This window comes from Mytilus californianus, unplaced genomic scaffold (genome assembly GCF_021869535.1).
Source record: "Mytilus californianus isolate M0D057914Y unplaced genomic scaffold, xbMytCali1.0.p SCAF_7, whole genome shotgun sequence".
Classification (NCBI taxonomy): Eukaryota; Metazoa; Mollusca; class Bivalvia; order Mytilida; family Mytilidae; genus Mytilus; species Mytilus californianus.
The window spans coordinates 105,567,802-105,592,044 of record NW_026262723.1 but is presented as its reverse complement, the minus strand read 5'-3'; the positions used below and the strand labels follow the sequence as shown (position 1 = coordinate 105,592,044).

Below are 24,243 nucleotides of genomic sequence, written 5' to 3'. Positions count from 1 at the left end.
GTAGCAGGAAAGTTTAACAATTTCAGAATGGTATTTTTCTGTTCATTGTCTTGATCAAATAAAAGTAAAATTTTCCTTCCGTATCTTCATGAGATTTGGAATAAGTTACTTATATTTGGGTTAACTTCTTGAATTATGTAGTATGGATTTTTTTTTTGAAAAGACAGATGCATGGATAATTGGATATATGATATTTTAAAAAATAAAAAATGTTTTTATTTAGTATGTCTATAGTTTTAAGAGAAGACAGGTGTTTGTGGTTGATGTTGTCTGCTATACTGTTCAATATCTTGGTAAATTTCTATCATCCTTTTTATGAATTATTGAGAAATTAAATTTAATTCAGTTTTCTTTGAGATGTTTCTCCATTAAAATTAAAACACATGTATAATTTCACTTACAGTATATTACAAAATATAAAAATAAAAAAAACAAATGAAACTTACTTAATTATGTGAAAATGTTGTAAGATGAAATACGAACTTTATATTTTGTAAAGTGTACCCAATTCATTTTTAGACATTTCATAACTCTTTGATGTCAAGAAATTCATCAACAAGTTTCCAAACAAAGTAATTCTAATTTTACAGATGAAAACAATGCAGATTTTTGCTTCTAACAGACAAAATTAAAGCATGAGTAAGTTGGTATTTTGTGTTAGTCTATATTTGTCAAACTCAGTATATTATTAAAGGAGAAAGTCTAGGTAAGGCTAATTTTGGCCTAAAATTTGAAGTACATCTGAAGAAAGATTTTTGACATTTTTTAACTACTAAGTGTCTAATTCAGTCGATTGAATAAGTTTAGGTAAACTATTTGAACTGATTTGGTCATTAAAGACACTCAAATTCAAGCTTAAATATGAAAAATCTATCAAACATGCCAAAAAACATCACTTTTCAGAAGGTTTTTGTTTAAAATGTAAGTGGCCGCATATGTGTTCAGTCTCAACCTTTATATATAGTATGTATTATCATCAAATACAACATATATCTAAATATTAAGACTGAACACAAATGCAGCCACTTCCATTTTAGACAAAAACTGTCTAAAAATTAGCACAAATGCAAAAATTGTGAAGATTTCAGTAATTATGCAGGCATTAATTAAGCTAGTACTTGATGCATGTGCATTGTATTGTAAAAAATCAGCCCAAATTTATGTAACAAAAGTATTCCACTTTCCATAAATAGCTAAAAGTTTACATTTTTAACAAATTTGTAAAAATGCTATATTTTGGGGCCAAAAAGGGTTTTACCGGAACTACTTCTTTTGAGATTTTCAGGACTGAGTATGTTCTGTTTTCCATCATAATATTTAAATCTGGAAAATATTATCATACCTGCATTGTGCAAACTCATCATGGAGGATTTTAAGAACAAGAAAACCTCATCTTATATACATGTCACATGTTTTTTATATTCAAATATATTACGGTTTTGAATAAGTATCATTGTTCTTTAATGCCATTATAACTCCTTTGAATGCCTGTTTTAGGTATTCAGTTCATATAAGAGCATTTAAAGTCAGGTCAACACCTCTCATGGTAGAAATCTCCCATATATATGTTCAAAGTTTGCACGTCCGTGTTACATGTAAAATCGTCAAAAGTGATTATCAATAATATGTCATAAAACTTACTCTAGGGACACAAAATCCAAAAGTTTGAGCTTTCCTCCAATATCTGGAAAAAAAAAATAGCATGTCATAAAAACTGTTAAATAAACTTAAAGGATATAAAATTCCGCGACTTCCCAGAAAAATAAATGCTGAATCCTGGATTCCAGAATAATAAAGCCTTCTTTCAAGGATTTGGAAAAATCAATCATTAATTCCAGTCTTGATAAGTGTAAATTCTGAATTACTGCAAAAATAAAGGCCCAAACCTGACATCCCAAAAAGTCCTTCTGATCCTCTGTGAACAATCAACAAAATGTTAAATTTGTTATTGCAATTTGGAGGATTACTGAATACAATAAATTTCTGAATTTAAGGTCAATATTTTACATCATATTGGTATTTTATGAATTAAATGTTTCCGCATAAAATTTAAACTAGAACTGTGATTTGCCCCAGCCCAGAAATTTTTTTTTTTCCTTTTATCATGTTGGACCAGGATTATATTCCTGTGTGCACATCCTCAGGTAGTGTTCTTCATCTCTGTAAACTCTCATCAATGTTCTTCCAGCCCTTTTGAAGGAGCTGTGCTTACAAGGCACAAAGACAGACATATGGATGGACAGACAGGGTGATTCCTATATACCTGCCAAAAATTTGTTTTTAGAGGTTATCTAATAAAATTACTATAAATGTCATTTTGAGGTGATATTTTTGTCTGTTTTTCACAAAATCTTATATTACCCTATAGCTTGCCCCGATCAAATAAATTTTATTAACAATGCAGTATGAAAGGCCAAATGAATTTGGAGAATAAGCAAAGTTGTCAGGCAAGCTTGAGGTTATGTTAAAATCAATAATAGTGAAAAAAAAGAAAAAAATCTTTTTGCCCCCTTCCCTCAATTTTAATATATTTCAATCAATTTTGCTCCCAAGATTGAGAATGATAGTAAATTATTGTGGTTATCTTATGTTTTCATTGATAAAATTTGTATCTTGTGACAAGAAAGTAAAATAAACACAAAATATAAGAAAAGGCGAAATGTAAGCCTTCTCATCCTAGATATTCTTATATACCTAGATTATAGTTAAATATGGTTAAATCTTGCTTCAGTTTTTCAATACTGAATGATATTCTTCTTGAGCAGACATCAACATCCAGCTCTAAATGTATGTTTCTCTTCAAAAAATCAACCCTGATACAACAATCAACTTTTGTGCAGGTATCATCTATCCTACAGGTAAAAGATGAGGGAAGATTTGGCAAGGTCATGTTGATTACTTCTGCTGGACAATCTGAAAAAAAGAGACAAATTGTAATTTACAGTGATGCTCAAATATGACATGGATTATTTAGTTTCATGAACTTAGAATTGATGTATTTCTTTTTTATCTACTGTCTCTAACAACTTCTGTAATGGATGTTTACCATCCTAATGTTGGAATATTAATAAATTTATGTCATTCAATCCTCTTTAGTCCTCTATTTAACAACAAAATCTAAATAAAATTTAGAATTGTAAATCAGATATTTTTTCAAACCAGAGGGTGTTTCTCTGCTACAATCTCATTGAAGGGCAACAGCCCTGAGATGAGATGTGGCTTAGAAACAACTTCGAGTTTGAAAGACCATTAATAATGTTTATCACTATTTTGCCTATGACGTCGTTGATGTTTACATTGACAACTTCACGTGCGCCCTTAGTTTCTGACGATGATTTTCTATCTCAAGCGAGTAGCATGATATGAAAAATGATCACAAAAAAGATCAAAGGAAAAATACACAAAATAGCGATAAATATACAATTCACTTTAATCCTTTCAAAAATACATACTATTGATCCATCCATTCAAACTTGGTGTATAATCCCGCAGATCACATTCTGGTGTTAGTAGATAGTCAATCACACCCATTTTCTCTAGTATCTGGGAAAGGATTACATCTGGTAGATTGTCTGCTACTGTAAACCCACTATCTTGTAGAAGCTTGGAGGGAGAAAAATCTATGAAAAAAATAAATGAAAAATCATTCACATTCAATCAATAAAATTTCAGTGTTTAAAGGTTTCAATCATAATTAAGAAAATAAAAGTGCTTCAGAGCACTGCAGGATAAAGATTGCTCTCATTTGGCAATGTAAACTTAATGGAGTAAGTTCGCCGATTATTAAGTTCAATGTTTCAGGATAAAATGTGTTTTAAGTTGATGAAAAGACATGTGAGAAAGTTATATAGAACTATTTTTGCCAGAGTTTTATTTTAGAGCATTGATTTTGACATCCCTAACAGGTTAAAAATAGAGATTTTTGCGAAATTGGACAAAATCGTCCAAAATCAACCAAATTAAGAGCTAGGAAACATAGAGTGCAAGTTTAAATATCTTTGTTGTCGACGCATGTGCTCTATGTTTCTTCTCCAAAAAATCAACGTAAATTTACCTGTTTTCATCGAATTTTCGCGGAAAATCAAAATGAGTGCTATTTGTGACCTCATGAATAGACCGCAAAAACATACATTTTCAACAAAAAGACTTTTTTCCAATCAAGTCATTATATTACCTGATTCCTTGTGACATTGGTCAATAAATCCTAATTTCAAATTTCAGCTAGAATTAGGGGTCATTTTAGGCCTTATCGAACCTACTCCTTTAAAACATGGCATAGTATAAGGAAAGGCTTTACAGAATATCCCATGTTAATATTAGTTGCCTGAAAAATCTATATCGCAATTAGATCATGAGGTAAGATAATTATAGTTCTTCAGAATCTAAATTTACCATTGCATTGCACATTTTGTTAAAAACATCAACTTCATCAAGAGTTACATTTTGAAATAATTGAATTTACCAGAGATCCTCAAGTTGAAATTCAAAGCAACTGAAACTTACCTGAGTAATCAACTTTCAAATCACATCAAGTTTAGGTCCTAATATAAAGTAAGTTTTATGTTACGGCAATTAAGCAGAGACTGAATGATTGATTGCCGTTTGCCTCATGCCCAATTACAAATATCTGATGCATATTCAGGACAAAAAAAACAAGATGTAGTGTGAGCTTCAGCTTACTTATTTATAATTGAGCTCTCTCTTTTGAGTGAAGGGAAATACATATACAAATCAACATGAAACCAGACAACCAATATTAAGCTTGGTATCAAATGTAAAGAAGCTATGATTTGCACTTGATAAAAATACTACAACAAGATTCTATTTTTATGCACCAATGTAAAAATATACATGTATACAGCACAAAAAATATTGAAGGATCTGAAAATGTGTCACCAATATAAAGCTTGTTACCAAATATCAACAATCTGTGAATTGAAGTTAATAAAAATTATAAAGAGGACATTTTTAATAGGAGCTTGAAACCCCCATGCAACAGGCTATCTTCAGACCCCTTGTTGTTGCAAGGGTTCTTTATCATAACACTCTACCTAACCCAAGCACTGAAATTAATATTTCCATTCTTGGAGACCTATTTATACATCAATTTAAGCAAAAGAGACACCCTATCATTATAGGTTATACTTTAGGTCAACCCTTTTTTTTAACTTACCAGCCATACTTATATTCCAATCACATCCAAGTTTAGGTAAGTAAACATCCTTGAGAATGTCCCATGTAAAGATACATGATCCAGATGGTTCCAAACAAACTGTAATGTTCATATTGACAATGTACTTCTTCTTTCCTTCCAGATCACTCACTGAATACCTGCAAAATAGAATCAAAAGATACCAAAGGGATATTCAAACTCATAAGTTGAAAAAAAACTGACAATGTCATGGCAAAAATCATAAATTTACATAATCTAAATAAGCAAATATTTTTTCATACTAAAACCAACACATTTAGCTAAGTTAGTCAATCTGCATGTCAGTATTTTCAATAATCTTTCTATATTCCACATGTATCAAAATACAGTTCCTGTACTGTATGAATTCCATGTCTGCTGAATTGACCTAAAGGTCATTCTAATATGACGTGCTGCTTTTGCTTTGTGTTCAACAGCATGATAAAATTCTCGATATCTAGTATTATCTCCATTTTGAGCAGCCTCACAGATGTAAATAGTTATGGCTGTTGCAGTTTATCTCCCATGTAACATGTATCGTAAACTATGTGAATGCACTATGTCGATTTAACTGTGCCTACGCTTAAGATAAAATTTAATTATATAACATTAAATAATATGCACTGTTGGCGTAGAAGACAAATATCGACTGACAGATCAGTAAAGTCAAGACATTTTTTGGTTTCAATAACACCAACATTAATGACTTTTTTGAAGGTATTTCTCCTTTTTGAGGCTGTCACCAGTTTTTGCTCTCACTTTTTAATGCAAATTGCAAAGCCGAGAAGCAGTAATTACCAATTTTCATTTGACATTGAAACGAATCCAAACCTTGACCTCCCCTCTCAAGGTGGCTGAGTGGTCTAAGTTGTTCATCTATAGTGATCACTAGCCATTTCACTCTGAGGATATGAGTTCCAATGTTTGTCTCTGTTCTTCATTTACAAGTAGTGCCAGTTTACCTGTTGAAGGTCTATGTTCTCTCCTGGCACTCAAGCTTCCTTTACCAATAAAAACTGACCACTAAGATAAAGCCAAGGTTACTGAAAGTTGCATTAATCCCCAAAAAACAAACAAACCTCGTCGAGGTTAGGGCATGACATTGTCCTAATGTTGCATAATTCAGATATTTCATTCAATTTTTTCTTTTGGATATTTGTAGATGTACCTCTCTGATGCCTCTCTTCTGGTTCCACTATACTTTCTTAAATACAAGACTTAAACTGATGTTTATCAAACTTACTGTAAGATTAAAAGCTTGCTTAGCCTTATCTCATGGACTTTATCTGAAAAATAATGATTTAATTAACAAGGGTTACTCACTATCATACCTTTTGATATTGGCTAAACCAATTAAGCAGAGCTTTCATAAGATTTTGTTTGTGTGTCCAACTCTACTGTATAGCATCACAAGTACCCCCGAAGCGGTGGAAAAAACAAATGTCAGGTCAGGTAAGGTCAAATTCTTCTTATTTTCATTATATTCTACGTTTTGCTCACAAGTAAAGTTTTGTGATACTGATTCCGAATAATGTAGCTACTATTTAGGGCAGATTGTAATCCTTAATTGGCTGTCTCTCTCTTCAATTTGTCAGAATCGGATAGGGTGGTACCTGTTCAACAAAGCATGTGACGAGTTCACACTTGATAAAACACATTTATCCTTAAAATATTCATTTGACATTTTCATAAAACAAAAGTATATCAAATTTAAGCTTGAACAACACTGTATTTTCGAAAAAAAACCTATTTTTTACACAGATAAATTCACAGGTAAATAAAGCAGATAAACAGCTGTACGGCGAATAGGGGTGAATTGTTGTTAACTGTATTGGGATTAGAATAGGTACTTTTTGCTATCATTGTTTCTTTGCTTCGGAGGTACCTATATCCAGTGGTGATGCTACACAGTGAAATCATAAAACTAAAAAACAAAATAAAACAGTTGTTTCCTCTTTTGATGAACAAATTATATTGATAACATTTATCCTTAATACTTTGATAAACAGACATAATAAATTCATCTATTACAAAATACAATGAAAGAATCTTAGTGAGCGCGCTCACATACCCCATGTCCCCACATTGTCATTGGAGAAATAAAATAAGTGTAAGAAAAAAAAATTGTATCAGAAAAAAAAATTGAATCATAATTTCCTGTCAATATGCACATCTTCATAGTATGTCCTTATTATCTACAGTTTCATGAAATTCTGTTGTGTGGTTTGAGAGGAGTTGCAATGACAAAAGGTTGCAGTAGTATATTGGGCAAATAAGTTCAAAGGAGCGTAACTCCTGGGAAAAAAATTGAATCATAAATTCCTGTCGATATGCACATCTACGTAGTATATCCTTATTATCTGAAAAGGTTTCATGAAATTCTGTTGTGTGGTTTGAGAGGAGTTGCGATGACAAACTGTTGCAGTAGTACATTAAAGTAAATAAGTTCAAAGGGGCGTAACTCCTAGAAAAAAAATTGAATTGTAATTTCCTGTCGATATGCACAACTACATAGTATGTCCTTATTATCTGGAAAGGTTTCATGAAATTCTGTTGTGTGGTTTGAGAGGAGTTGCGATGACAAACTGTTGCAGTAGTACATTAAAGTAAATAAGTTCAAAGGGGCGTAACTCCTAGAAAAAAAATTGAATCGTAATTTCCTGTCGATATGCACAACTACATAGTATGTCCTTATTATCTAAAGAGGTTTCGTGAAATTCTGTTGTGTGGTTTGAGAGGAGTTGCGACGACAAGAAATAGGACTGACGGACGGACAGACGGACGGGTCAAAAACATTATACCCTTAGCAACTCGTTGCGTGGGGTATAATTATGAAACCTTATTACAAGTACAACAGTATTTGGATTATTCTTATCAAATTGTATATAAACAAAAAGTTGCATTGCAGATTAAGCATCACTCCACTTGTAAATAAATATCCTATAATAGACACTATAAATATTTCTGAGTAAATATTGCTATAAAAAGCATACCTATATCACTTGAGTATAATTAACAAAGACTATACATTTGTACATACCAAACTCAAAGTTAAAGTAAGCTTGATCTAATCCCAGGTTTTCTATTCCTATTTTAAGTCGGTGTGAACAAGCATCTAATAACAAGTAGACATGGAAGGTACGACCAATCTGTGGGATCTCTATACAGCAGTCTATACCAGTACAGTAATCTGGAATTGTACAGCTTAAACTTCCTGTTAAATCCTGGAGAGGTATGTTTGAAGGGCATACTGAAAAATATAAGGGTGAAAATCATAGTACCTTAACCCTTTCCTCCATGGAAATTTTTTTTTTACATACTTGATTTGCATAGGATTTTTCATTAAAATGCTGAAAATATGCTTACTTTAATGAAATATTAACTGTACCTCTAATAGACCAGTTAGACATTTGAAATTTTTTGTCAGTTATACATTTATGTCAGATCTTCAAAATTTACTAAAAAAAAATTTTTTAATATTGTTGCCATGGTAACAGATAATGAGATTTATCCAAATATAAAATTAAAATGGTTAAATTTTGGGTTAAATCTTGTAATGTCAATTTGTTTCTAAGAAAACAATGAGAGAATTGAATGTACATAATAATCTGAATGGAAACTTTATTTTCTTTAAAAATTGTCTATTTTTTTCCTCATAGCAACAGAAGTATTTCCGTAGCAACCAAAGAAAATTGTGATTAAATTTTGAATTTAAAAAAAAATGGTGAAAATATTTAAAAAATAAGGTTTTTACAGGTTAATCAAGATGACTCATATATTGGAATATATTATGGAAAATAATATTGTACATTATTTTTCCTTAGCAACAGTTTCTGTTCATAGCAACCAACTGAAATCCTGTATAATAAGTAAAAAATGAACAGTTGACAGTTAGATATTTTGGATGATAACAAATGGAAACTTTTTATCACAACATTGCACTTGAAAAAGATTTATCATATGTGTGCTCCTAGCATCCAAATAAGGCCCAAGAATCAGACTAAAAAGTAGGTGTTTAGGCCAACAAATTAGAAAATGCATTATTAGTTATCAGATATCTTGTTTCTAAAAGAAAATCTATGATGTTTGTGAAGTTGTTTAACAAAGACCTTTTTGTATACTAGTAGTGATAAATATCACAGTTTGAAAAGGCAATATGAAAATAATAGCATGTGGTATTGTTTCTTTTTATTACATTTTTGTACACCATTTTGCATCTGGTTTTAGTTGTGTTCAATGGAACACTGACACTGTTATTGTTAACAACATGCTGATTATGCATATGCCTGTTTCTCTTTGTAAAGTCCTCTCGAAAATGTAACATCAATCCTGAAATCTAGAAGGGTATTAAACTTTTTCCTATGTTGATATCCTGCTGTGCGTTTCGTCACAATTTGAATTTATAAAAAAAAACATTATTTCAATTTAGGTTTTTTCCTATAAAGGCAAACCCCTTCCCCTCCAGAAATAACAATACATTAACTTGAAAGAATTCAGCTAACCCCTTCCTTGTTTCACGTCCAGTGGCAAATATTTCATGCATATTCAGAAGGAGGTCCTTATAAATCCTTATTTGTTTACCTCTTCTTAATGCAATAAAGACCTTTCTGTAGACTGTTTTGCATACAATAATGAAATAAGGAAATGTGGTAAGATTGCCAATGTGACAACTTTTCAACAGTCCAAATGATGTGGATGTAAGACAATGACCATTCATAGTTTATGTGTTATGCATGTTATGACAAAATGTGAAGCAATCCACACTAGAAAACCAACGGCCTGATTTATGCTAAAAGGGTAAACAAAAAGATGATAGACAGCAACCAACAACAACCACGGAATAATAGGCTTCTGACTTTGGACAGAAACATACATAATGTGGTTGTGTTAATTATGATTATGAGCGCACATTAGTCCCCAAAGAGAGGCAAAAGGGACATTCAAACGCATAAGTCGAAATAAACTGACAACACAATGGTAAACAACGAAAAAGAAAAAAGACTAACAACAGTATACAAAACACAATATAGAAAACCTAAGACTGAGCAACACAAACTTGGGCAGTGATTCAAATAGACAATAAATGTGGATAGTAAAATTAAGAATGGAAATGGGGAATGTGTCAAAGAGACAACAACCCGACCATAGAACAGACAACAGCAGAAGGTCACCAACAGGTCTTCAATGCAGCGAGAAATTCCCGCATGTGGACACAGATGATGCCCCCTCTTGCATATCATATAGTTATAAAGGGACATAACTGAAGAACGGTAAAAGTGACGCTACCCAAACTTGAACTTGATCTGAGTTTTGTGGTAATAAGCATTGTGTGTAAGTCTCATAAAATTTGGTTGAGGCTAACTCAAGTGGAGAACAGAAACTAAAATTCAGCAATTTTTCTATTTGTAAACACGCATAACTCTAGAACGGTTGTGTATAAGTTTTATAACATTTGGTTGAGACAAACTAAAAAATTCAGCAATTTTTATGATAATAAAGGGACATAACACTAGAATGGTAAAAGTGTCGCCACCAAATTTCGTACTTAATCTGTATCATGTAGTAATAAGCATTGTGTATAAGTTTCATAACATTTGGTTGAGGCAACATAAAGTGAGAAAACAGAAACAAAAAATTTGTACTTGATCTTAGTTTTGTGGTAATGAATATTGTGTATAGCATAACTCAATAATGGTTAAAGTGACGCTACCCAAATTCAAACTTGATCTGTGTTTTGTGGTAATAAGCATTGTGTATAAGTTTCATAACATTTGGTTGAGGCAAACTCAAGTTAGAGAACGGAAACCAATTTTGGGATGTATGTATGTACGTACGTACATATAGACGGACAAGGGTAAAACTTAATGCTCCCACCGCTATGGCAGGGGCATAAAAAAAGGAATAAAATGTAAAAGTCTGCTTTGAATGGCTTGAATCGATAGGAGTGCTAAGCATCCATCCAAACTCCTGCTCTTTAATGGCTGACTTGACTCATCAGATTGGCAAGAAGTACATATAAAAAAAATTAAAAAAACAAAACATGTGAGTGAGTGAGTATTGATCTAAGAGTACACAGTTACTAAAAGCTAGTTTAAAGCCAATTAATTATAACTATTAATAGGTATTTTGTTTTCTCCCAGACTAACAAAATATTAGTCAGTAACAGCCAGTGGAAGTAGAAAACAAGTTCCTCAAAAATCAACTTGAAAAAAATTTGCAACATACAATGTATGAACATGACATGTTCTTTCATCAAAGTTTAGGATACTAATATTATTTAATATCCCCCTTGTTCCTCTACTAAACATTAATAATAAGATGTGCTGATCAGTTGGTTGCTTAAATTTAAGGTAGCTTTTAATCAAATGAGTAACTACATTTTTACTTCTATCTCGCATTTTGATTCCCTGAAACCCGAAATACGGCGAAAATTGTGGAGAGAAAAATGCACGTATGTCTGTTCTTTTAGTCTGACATATTTTATAAATGGGAAGTGAACCGCAAAGTTAAGGCTCTGTAATTTGTTAGTCAAATTGTTACTACTAAAACAAAGTGGTTCACGGAACCATATGCCTTCATGATTGTTGAAATAAACATCGCGGAAAAGATATTCATCATCTTTTGTTTGTGTAAACATCACTGTAAAAACGGTAAATTCTATTGGTGGGCGGGGCTTAGAATCACAACTTACGGATGCTGAATATTGTTGCATAATTCGCTATTCTCGTTAATTTAATTGAAGAACTTAAAATAATTATGATTGAAACTTAAATGTCACTTTCTATAAGCAAAAACATTGAAAGATTGTACGTTGAATGATTTTTTTGTGGTCATTAAAATTTGTATGTTCCCGCCCACTTAATGACTCGCCGGAAGTCGTATAATGGGATTCCCCAAACACATGTTTACATTTTACAAGTTGCTATATTTGCTCACTCAATGGGTCAGAAAAGAATTGTATGGACTCGACTGCATATCTCCGCGTTGTTCATTAAATTTCTGATATTTCAACGTAAGTTTAAAAATAAAATGCTTTTGTTGCAATAATGTACGAATCCAAAGCGAGAAAAGCGGCAGTGAACACTCGGAGTTTCAAAATAAAGTTTTTCTTACGGAAAATAATTTTTTACGCAAACTGTATCGTAAACATTGATTATTAGGTATTTTATAACCAGTTGTCATTAATAACCAACAATAAATGTAGTTAACGTGACAATGTCAGTGTTGTCAACAAGAACCTCGAAAAAATGGCGACGGCTATTTATAAAAAAAATCGGCATGTTTAAAGTATTAATGCATTGCGAAAACAAATATTTCATCAATGCAATTCAAGTCAGATATTCTTATGAATATCCGTTTTATATTGGATACAAATTTGATTAAGTCTGATACAGACATTTCGTAGTCAAAGTGTTTCAACTGAGGTACTATACAGAGGCGTCAAAAGGCGTCATTATGGAGTAAAGGGGGTGGCGTCAAAAGGCGTCATTATGGAGGAAAGGGTTAAATATCCCTTACAAAGCAGGCAGATATACATTAAAGGGTACACTGTAAAATATAAGGTTTAAAATCTACAAACTAAGTCTTAAACTTGCAGTGAACTGAGAGTTTTTGCTCCGTGTTGAAGGCCTCAATATGTCATAGATGGATACCCCATATTTTTTTCTATTAAGGTACAAATAAGTGATTAATAGGTCTAAATGAGTCTAAATGATGTGTCAGAATCTTCTTGACAACTATGGGATAGTATGTTTGACTAACATAACTGGCAAAATATTAGAACTATCTTTTAAAATTTTGTTCTTTTTGTTATTCTAGTTGTTTAATTTAATGCTATAAAATGTTATAGGGATTCTACCAACCAGTTTCTTGCCAAGCATTATTTATAGAATGTTTTTCATAGTTTTATAAATTAATAATACACCTTATTGCTAGTCGTCCACCATAAAAGAACATCACAGACATTCCTTTAATATCTTTTTTTCACAAGAAAAAATGTCTGATGCCTCAAATTAGAAGTGATTGTTATATGAAGTCAATAGTGTTGCAAAATATGGGGTCATGTGTCACAGACTCTAAAATAGTGATAAAGTCTTTAGTGGAATGTATATTAAAAACAGATAACATACATATATTCCATCCTTTGACATTAGGGGTATATTGTGATGACTGTCTACTACATGGTACATCCTGCATCCACTGAGATATACCAAGTCTCTCTAGTAATATGTCAGCAGCATATGATGGTAACTGTTGTGTAACATCCAACAGTAGGTTCTCAGCTAATTCTTTAAAGGATATGTCTGTAATATAAAGTCATAATCAGAACATAACATTTATAGTTTTATCAAAGAGGGACCCAGGAAACAATGAATTCTATCTAAAAATGAACATATAAATACAATATGTTTGATCAACGTCTACAGTGGCGATATGAACATACTATGATCATGAACAGATTTTGTTTTTTGCTTAAAAAAGAATTGAACTCTGTTTTTGTTATACCAGATATATTCAAATAGAACAATCTTCATATGAAAAGTTGTACAAATGTTTCAATCTGCAAATTCTCATTTGAAAAACAAGAAAAGTCTCCCATTCAAAAGTGGCTGAATAGTTAAGGCTGATTTGTTTAAACTTTAATGAGGTGAATAAAAAATATAGTCAACAACTTTAAAGATCATTCTTGGGATATAAATATTATCAATGAAGACCAACCAGGAATTGTCATGATTAATAGCAACAATAATAGCAAAGTTCTTTTTCATATTTTTATTTCCAGGTGCAATATATATAATGAGATTGTCTATTGACAAAATGTATAATATGATTTCTATACAGACAAAATGTTTCAGTAATGAAAGAACCTTAGTGAGCGCGCTCACATACCCCACGTCCCCACATTGTCATTGGAGAAATAAAAAAAAATTGTATCAGAAAAAAAAATTGAATCATAATTTCCTGTCAATATGCACATCTACATAGTATGTCCATCCTATTTACACAGTTTCATGAAATTCTGTTGTGTGGTTTGAGAGGAGTTGCGATGACAAAAGGTTGCAGTAGTATATTGGGCAAATAAGTTCAAAGGGGCGTAACTCCTGGGAAAAAATTGAATCGTAATTTCCTGTCGATATGCACATCTACGTTGTATGTCCTTATTATCTGAAAAGGTTTCATGAAATTCTGTTGTGTGGTTTGAGAGGAGTTGCGATGACAAACTGTTGCAGTAGTACATTAAAGTAAATAAGTTCAAAGGGGCGTAACTCCTAGAAAAAGAATTGAATCGTAATTTCCTGTCCATATGCACAACTACATAGTATGTCCTTATTATCTAAAAATGTTTCGTGAATTCTGTTGTATGGTTTGAGAGGAGTTGCGATGACAAGAAACAGGACTGACGGACGGACAGACGGACGGACAGACAGACGGACGGACAGTCGGACGGGTCAAAAACATTATACCCTCCGCAACTCGTTGCGTGGGGTATAATAACCTTCCTTAGATATATTGGAGATTAAACGTTTGATTGCTGTCTCATTGATGTACATTCCTTTTATACATATCCATTATTCCCATGTCTACAAATATATATAGATATACAGAGTAAAAACTTTAAATCTGTACCTGCAAAAGACAAATTACTTCTCAGGTCATATATAGGTTTAGGTAACCTAGCATTCTTCATGACTGTTGATGTAAACACACATGGTGCATTAGCTTCAAAACATACACTGACATCCATGTTTACTACAAACTGCTTCTCCATTGATAAATCAATGATGGAATAACTGAAAAAAATATGAAGCAAAGATGGAAACTCACTTTCATTCTTAAAAAAAAAAATCCATTGCATTTCAAATTTTTTTTCAAGAATATATTTATTCGTAAGTTTGGAATTTTCAAATTTTATTAAATTTTGGAAGTGCAATGCTTTATCACTTAAAAACCTATTGATATCCAAGAAAATTAATCTGAAATATGGTTTTTATATCTAATATAGGACAATTAAAACATCTTTAAATATGTGCTTATGCTATCTAGGAAATTTTACTTCAATTCCTTTAAAGACAAATTTGCAGTTCCTATTGAAACTTAATGTTTTGTTATCACTAAGATAAACTACAAAAATCATTACAATATTTTCAGTCATCGATATTCATTAACCAGAGGCATTATCTTTTTTCATAGTTATAGATCAACAAAGCTAAAACTGACAACTTACTCAATCCTAAAGATATTCATCAACCTGAAGCTTTGTTTCTGACCAAACTCATAATTCAGAAGAGGTAGTAAAACTGACAACTTACTCAATCCTAAAGATATTCATCAACCTGAAGCTTTGTTTCTGACCAAACTCATAGTTCAGTAGAGGTAGTAAAACTGACAACTTACTCAATCCTAAAGATATTCATCAACCTAAAGCTTTGTTTCTGAACACAAACTCATAGTTCAATAGAGGTAGTAAAACTGACAACTTACTCAATCCTGAAGATATTCATCAACCTAAAGCTTTGTTTCTGACCAAACTCATAGTTCAATAGAGGTAGTAAAACTGACAACTTACTCAATCCTGAAGATATTCATCAACCTAAAGCTTTGTTTCTGACCAAACTCGTAGTTCAGTAGAGGTATATCAAATGTAAGTTTCTCTATTCCTGCTGTCAGTTTGTAGTTACAGGCATCCAGTTTGATGTAAACATTGATAGATCTACTGATCTGGTCCACATCTATACAACAATCTATACCTGTACAGCTATCAGTCAGGTAACAACTCATTGTATTAGGTACTGGAGGTAAACTAAATGGTAATGTTTTCTCACACCCTAAAAGTATAAAATAATCATGAGTGTATACACCTGTACAGGTACCAGTCAGGTGACAACTCATTGTATAAGGGACTGCAGGTAAACTAAATGGTAATGTTTTCTCACACCCTAAAAAATATCATAAGCGTGTATAAATATGATAATTTTAAAAGTCCCCCTCCTGAAAAATGGTCCCTCATTTCAGATTTTTCTGATTCTCTAACTCATCCAAGGTTTTGAGAATGGAAATCTTCATACAAATTGGAAGAGAATCTGATAGAGTCCTGTATATAATGAAATCTAAAAAAGATATGTTAAATTTACTTGTTCTGAATAGAATTATACTGCAACAAGATAGGTTGGAAAAGCATAATACTGGTTCGTTTGCTAAAATCATAATTTATTAATCAAAGGAGTAGGTTCAATAACGCCCTAAAATGGCCCTTATTTCTAGCTACAATTTCAAATTAGGATTTATTGACCAATATCACAATGAATCATAGCTAATACAATGACTTCATAGGAAATATATCTTTTTGTTGAAAATGTACGTACTTGCATTCTATTCATGACGTCACAGATAGCACTCATTTTGATTTTGCATGAAATTCAATGAAAATGGTTAAATTTCCATTCATTTTTTGGACAGAAAACATAAAGGGCATGCGTTGACAAAAACGATCTTTTCATATAATTTTTGTTATAATATTATACATATCTACCTTGAATATTTAGTTTGTCGATGTCTGCTCTAATGCCTTAATTTAGTTGAAATCCGGACGATTTTGTCTAATTAAGCAAAAATTCTATATTTGGACTATTTGGGATGTAAAAATCAACGCTTTGGAATAAAATTTGGACAAAAAAAGTTCTACTTTCTTACATGTCTTTAAAACATTTTTTAGTTTGAAACATTGAACTTAATAATCGGGACCATATGGGTCCCTTAACAAACTTACTCATGACCCGTAGGTTTGTTAAGAGAAGGTATGATCAAGCCACTTTTTTATTCCCTTAAATTTGAAAATCAAAGAGTATCTTAAATCTACCAAATATGATATTCATAAGGTAAGACATCAGTTTTTCTATTTTTTAGTTTTGTCTTAAATATCTGCATTAGGGCTGCAAACTTTTTGAATTTAGTGCAAAACTGTAAAAAAGAGCTAAAAAGATCTTGTCATTAACATTTAGATGTGAGCCAAGTCTTTTATCATAAAGATAATTTTCTACAAGATGTCTTTTACAAAGATACTAATTTGTGTAAATGTCTTTTTGGGTTAGGCCTGGGCTTGTATCTTTTTTGTGTAAAATGGATATTTTAGTTAAAATATGTCAATCTAATCATGTTTATGACCTCACAAATGATCTGTCCAGATTATATAACAATGTTAATTTATCAATACAATTAACATTATTTTGAAAGACTTGACTACTTTTATATTATTGGTGTTTCCACTGTCTGCATCACTCTGCTCAGCTCTTCATAAAATTGCATATCACGGCTTTGTGACGTCAAATATGTTGTCCCAGTCTAAATAACTTTGACCCGAACATATCAAGTCAACTCCCAGTTCACTGGTGAAACAAAGAAAAAAACTTGTTTCTATCATGCAAACTACACAAGTACAATCGGATAAATCTATTATCAGATTTTCATCATATTTATATTGTAAAATATCAGCTGCTCAACACAATATGAAGACTTTTTGAACTTGTTCACTGTGCTCACTCAACAAAAAGCTTCATATTGTGACTTGCAGCTGATATTTTACAATATCAATATGCTGGCGACCTGATAATGGCTCTTATCATACCTCCTCCTTTGTTTAAATTTTATAAGGTAAAAATATTTTCAACAGTATTTCAAACAAAATTGTTTGTCAAACTGTTTGCTGAAGCAACAATGTAAGAGCTCAATAAAAACAAATGCAGTTATGGTATGAAACCACTGAAAGACCATTTCACCAAAGTTACAGTGAGATAGTGTTGTGTAGAGATCAATCTGTCAAGTATGATAATGACAATGGAAGAAGGCCAGGGATTTCTGTGAACAAAAGTATCCTGTACTGACATCAGGAGAACATTTGAAGGTTTTGAATTGCTAAATCAAGCTTTTTTTAAACCAGAATGCATGTGTTGTTGTGCTTAGCATACCCAAACTCATAATTCAGAGTATTGAAAAAAAGGAAGTATGGTATCTGATAGACACAAAAAGCACTTATACATTACAACTCATCACAATTGAACTTCTGACCAAATATGAAGTAATTCTGTCAAGTAGTTTCTGATAAATGTGTAAAAAAAAATTAATTTCATTCAACACATTAAAAAATACAAAATGTCTGCAAACAGGAAGAAGGTATCTAACAGATCTAAAAAAGTGCTCACACATTACAACTCATCACTATTAAGCTGTTGACCAACTATGAGAGTCATTCTGTTCAGCTGTTTCTGAGAGAAAAAGTGACAAAAAACTTATAGCCATTAAACATATTGAAAAAGTCAAGGTACATTGTATCAGCAAACAGGAAGTAGGTACATAACTGAAAGACATGTGATGGAAATATTTGATGGACGAATGGATGGAGGGAGGAACATCCAGACCGACAAGGTAATTGCAATATAGCCCAAACATTTAGAGTGGGGGTGAAATATTGTATGATATTTTCTGAGGAGAAAACAATTCAAAATTTCAATACCTATGTTCCAGCCATTAGAATCCCTAGGACTATAGGGGGACTGTTCTCTACTACATTGTGTATCCCTAAGTTTTGATGCTATTCCTAATTCTTCCAATAACTTGTCCAGTACTAATCCTGCTGCATTGTTAACTACATCATTGTCTGTTAAAAACTTCTGGAGAGAAAAATCTGAAAACATAATCAAATACAATTATTCCCACGAAAATATTTTCTCAATTAAATACCAACAAAAACGTACTTTCATTTAGTCCTCAAATAACAAGTTAAACTTTTGTTTTACTTTCATCTAGAAATCTTGACACAAATTATTCCATAGAAAATTTTTAAAGGGATACTTCAAAATTAAGGTTTACATATTACAGATTTTTTTGGTTATGCCCATAAGTTATGAAGAACAGTTCAAGAAGAACATAATTATACCTGGTATTTTAAATTCACTGTGAGACCAGTCACATCCAAACTTTTGTATTTTAGCATTTTCAAACAGAGTCTTTGTGAACAAGCATGATCTACCTCCTTTTTGTAAGCAAACTTTTATTTTCCCATTCAGCATGTAACTATCCTCGCCTTTTAAATCATGTATAGAGTACCTATAAAAGACAATTATTAATCCTTATGCAAATATTGCTCATCTCTGTAATTTATCATGGCTGATAATAACTTAAAATTTTAATATCAAGGTCAAATTACAGGTATTAAACTTACAAAGGAGCAATGATAACATATATTAAGGATGTTCGCTCCTCTGTTTCAAAATAACTAGCTTTTTAAAAGACTGTTATAAATTGATAGCATATAAACAATGGAACTTAAAAAGCAGAAAAAAATTAATGGTCAGTATCCTTGTTTTTGAGATAAAAGCAATTGAAAATTTGGCGGGAATTGATTCTCTCTAGATTTTTCATACATTAAACATTGACACCTTGTTTCTTTAAAAACTATAAAAAAATAACAAGGATTTTATAAAATTTTCAATAATGTATGTTTAAACTATATGTAGTAAAATATGAAAAGAAAAGTAGGGGTTAGCAGGCAAAATTTTTAATGACACCACATGGATAAAACTAGAGGATTTCAAATATCTGACAAAAAATCAAAAACAGGAGTAGCAAACATCCTTAAGTTAAACTTAAAACTGATATTGAAACTGAACTAAAAACCAGACTTAATTGGACTCAATGAACCATGAAAATGAGATCAAAGTAAAGTGACTCCAAATAGAGTGACATATCGGTAGAATGTGATGTTGATTGCAGCTATTTGGTAATCTTTGTTCAATTTATTCAAACATTGCCAGGACCCATTAGTCCGTTTAGAGCTTGTGATAGACATATTAATTCAATTCAATTCTATTTAATTAATGTCTCACTTTATGCATACAAATATACAATACAATCACACAAGATACATTTTTTATACATATGCCAATCTGTACAGATTAATGATATCACAACAAATAAAACAACATGTATATAGATTTTAAAGATTAAACACCAATTACAAAAATATACAGCATAATTGTGATATTATTTACCATATAAAACTTCACTGCATCTTTTTAGGATAAAATTACAGGTTTTGGCACATAATATAAAAATATCTTGATCCACAAATAAAAATACTATTTTCTGACAGACTGTTAAATTATTTAAACTTGTCTAAGATAATTATAAACAGGACAATGTAAATAACATGATTTTCATCTTCAACAATACTAAAATAATTAAAACAACATCTCTCTTCCTGTTGCAAATTTTCATATCTCCAAGTTTCCAGCCAGGTATTAGGTGCCACCCACATCTAAATTTAGCAAAACCACTATTATCACTAAAAGGCATTAACAGCTTACAATAGGTTTCAACAACAAGATTTTGTTAAAATTTTTTATAACTTCTCAACTTGTTTTGCCCATTACCCTGCCTGAATGAGGATGAATTAATAATGCTTTTCCATTCATCAAAATATTTATCAATATAAAATAAAGAGATGTGGCATGATTGCCAATAAGACAACTATCCACCAGAGACCAAACATTCTTGACATGACTATATCAACCAAACAGTTTTTAATAACAGTCATGTTGGTATTGCAAAAGTCAACCAACTCAAGTTCAGTGAACTGTTATTTTACCATGAATTCCAATTGGTCATGACACTTATCTATTGTTGAATCCTATACTTCCTGTTATCTATAGGGTGCTATAAACAATTTCGTATAAAAAACTAGGGGTATTTCCCCAGTGAGATTTTCATATTGGAGGAATTCCCTGCTATTTATATACCACTGATGAAATTTTTTTATTGTTTTTATATTTATTGCGAAAAAGATATATTGAAGTTCAATTTCAATGCCACTTTTGTCAAGATTTAAAAAAAAAAAATGTTTTTGTGACTTTTTATATGTTGGGAGGCAACTCAATAAACATCTGATTTTCACCTGTTGCAAAAAGCACTTTTATTTGTCAGGTAAGATAGCTCCTTTCAAAGCAGGCAAACGTACCCTGAAACTACTTGATCTTAAATCAGCCAGACAAGCTCTTCGAAATACATATTATTAGAAACCTCAAATATATGCCCAGGTTAATGATCCATGGGGCCAAAGGTGGTATGTTTATAAGGTTTTTTATAGGAAAAATGTCTTATTTTCAGCTGATAACTTGTACCAATAAGCATTTTTAAACAAGACTTGTTAGAATAATTTTTATTAATTAAAAAAATTCATGGAATTATCTTTCCATTGATGTAAAGATATCTATATAAATATGAATATCTGACTTCTGCATGATGAGTCCAATTGTACATGCCCTGTTACATAATGACGTCACTTAAAAAACTATTGAATGCACCCATAGGTAAACATCGAATCAATAAAGACCTATATCTACATCTGGTAATCTTTAGTTTTAGGGTTGCTGTCTCCTTGGCATTCACTACATAATTCCTTTCATTCACACTTTACCATTATACTACTATTTATTGGTGTACTTACTCAAGGTAAATAATATCCATCAGTGTGAAAATTTGAGTTTCACCTAAAAATATACATTTACAATAAGTATTGTATTAAATGTTAAATAGAATTAATAAGAACAGAAGGCAGTTTGCTTCTTTTTGATAGAAAGATAAATAGTAAAACATCCTTATTACTATAATAGAAAGATTCAATTCAAATACTTATGTTGTCTTTCCTGAGTTTTACTTTATTAACATCACTGTAATTAAAGGTATGTGTCTGTAGATTGCAGTACCTAAGAAATAAATATGTTAAGAGATGATCTGATATGTCTAGATGGCTTAGATGAACTTATATATCTGAGAAAAGAAAAGATTTAAAGGTATCTATATTCTATCATAAAAATGGCCTTATATGATTGACTATTGTTTGCTTAATATCCAGTGGCAAGTATTTCACACATTTCAGGACAATAAAGTATAAACAATAAATCAAATAGGTGGACTGAAATAAAGTGTGGAAATATTTAATGCTCCTTAAAAATTTGTAAGGGTTCCGCAGAACCCAGTGTCTCGCCTACTTTTTCTGTTAATCGCAGGCTCAACAAAAATGAGGAAGTAAATCAATAAAAATATTCCTCTTGATACTATCTTTTGATTGTAAGAAGTTTCTGTCCAAGTTTGGTAAAAATCAAGGATAGTTTATGAATCTAATAAATGTTTAAAAACTTTATCTGCAGACTGAATGTAATGTTAACTTGAAGAAAACAAAATTTCCTTCTAGATACAAGCATTTGATCATAAACAAGCTTCTGTTAAAGTTTGGTGCAAATCCAAAATAGTATAAGAAAGTTATTAAAATTTAAAAAACTTTAACCACAGAGTGAATGTGTTGTTTCCTGACAGGAAATCTAAGTCCATTTAAAAGTAAAATACGGAAAAAATGGATTTATTATTTTACAAAATTTCCTTCTAGATACTAGCTTTTGATCATAAACAAGCTTCTGTCCAAGTTTGGTACAAATCCAAAATAGTATAAGAAAGTTATTAAAATTTTAAAAACTTTAACCACAGAGTGAATGTGTTGTTTCCTGGCAGAAAATCTAAGTCCATTTAAAAGTAAAATACGGAAAAAATGGATTTATTATTTTACAAAATTTTCTTCTGGATACTATCTTATGATCATAAACAAGCTTCTGTCCAAGTTTGGTAAAAACCCAGGATAGTTTAAGAAAGTTATTAAAATTTTAAAAACTTTAACCACAGAGTGAATGTAATATTTCCCGGCAGAAAAACTAAGTCCATTTATAAGTAAAATACGGAAAAAATGGAATTTTATTTTTACAAAATTTACTTCTGGATACTATCTTATGATCATAAACAAGCTTCTGTCCAAGTTTGGTAGAAATCCAAGGTAGTTTAAGAAAGTTATTAAAATTTCAAAAACTTTAACCACAGAGTGAATATTTGTGGACGCCGCCGACGACGACGACGCCGACGCCGACGGAATGTAGGATCGCTATGTCTCGCTTTTTCGACTAAAGTCGAAGGCTCGACAAAAATGACATGACTTTCTCCATACAAGGCATGAGATAGAATGTCCCTATTCCTACTTCCATAGCTGCATACATCATGCACCACCAAAGGGATGCCCCTGTTTAACCTGGGTTTCACTGCTGGATAGATGACTTATTATTTATCTTCTCTAACACAAGCAAAAACTTTAATTTTGTATATTTGAATAACTATGATCATCTTCATGAAGACTGAATCTACAATAGTTGGTCAAGTACTTTTTACCTGACATTAAGTACCAACCAAATACCCAAAAGTAGTACATGGCAATCATTCCTATGTCATAGTATAGATCAATTTAAAACATTTACAGTATTATAAAATTCTTACCCCAATTATAATCTAGTAGTGAAATATCAATTTTTCTTCTTTCAATACCCAAAGTAAGCCTCCAGCTGCAGCCATCTAACAGAGCATAGACATTAAAAGTTTTACCAATCTGATCCACCTCTATACAACAGTTGATTCCTGTGCAATAACTTGGAATGTAACAAGTCATTGAGGCGTCTATTGGAGGCAGGTTAGTTGCCAATGGACAATCTGAAGAAAATAAATAGGGCCAATATAAAAATAATTGTCAAAACGGTTTATTCATCTAGACAAACTCTGTTTTTTATTGACACTTTTGTGGTGAATCTGTACAGTTTATCAGGTTTTCTGCACACTGATATCATAAAATAACAACAGAAAACCATAATGTGAACCTTTTTGTCTATATATCTTCACATTGTGACAAGTGGCTGATATTATAAGACATTTAATTTTGTGTATCGTTCTTTTTACTTCTTCCTTTGTAGACAGTTTGAGGCTTGATTTAGCAAAAGCATGCTGAATAAGTTCTGTTTTCATATTGAGATTTAACTAAATAACTTCTAGCAGCTGATAAGTTCTGCTCATTGTTTACAGCTGTGATATGAGAATTAAAGAGGGATTGAGCAATGTGATAAAGGCTCAGGGAAGTATGATAATACAAAATTGCAGATCAACTGATCTTAAATACTCAAGGTAAAAAAAAG

The 24,243-nt window shown here is 31.5% G+C and overlaps 1 protein-coding gene across 1 annotated transcript in view; it reads right to left on the bottom strand.

Moving 5' to 3' along the window:
* Nucleotides 1-24,243, bottom strand: part of LOC127709615 (uncharacterized) — a 164,652-nt gene that overhangs the window by 22,646 nt on the left and 117,763 nt on the right. Inside the window, exons 56-68 of the mRNA XM_052215219.1 lie at nt 23,558-23,767; nt 21,690-21,732; nt 19,122-19,291; nt 18,699-18,869; nt 15,759-16,017; nt 14,819-14,982; nt 13,321-13,494; nt 8,232-8,441; nt 6,435-6,477; nt 5,174-5,331; nt 3,453-3,620; nt 2,695-2,913; nt 1,642-1,684 (exon numbers count right to left, since the gene is read on the bottom strand). Coding sequence (XP_052071179.1) covers nt 1,642-1,684; nt 2,695-2,913; nt 3,453-3,620; nt 5,174-5,331; nt 6,435-6,477; nt 8,232-8,441; nt 13,321-13,494; nt 14,819-14,982; nt 15,759-16,017; nt 18,699-18,869; nt 19,122-19,291; nt 21,690-21,732; nt 23,558-23,767 — 2,032 coding nt within the window. The remainder of the gene's footprint in view (nt 1-1,641; nt 1,685-2,694; nt 2,914-3,452; nt 3,621-5,173; nt 5,332-6,434; nt 6,478-8,231; nt 8,442-13,320; nt 13,495-14,818; nt 14,983-15,758; nt 16,018-18,698; nt 18,870-19,121; nt 19,292-21,689; nt 21,733-23,557; nt 23,768-24,243) is intronic.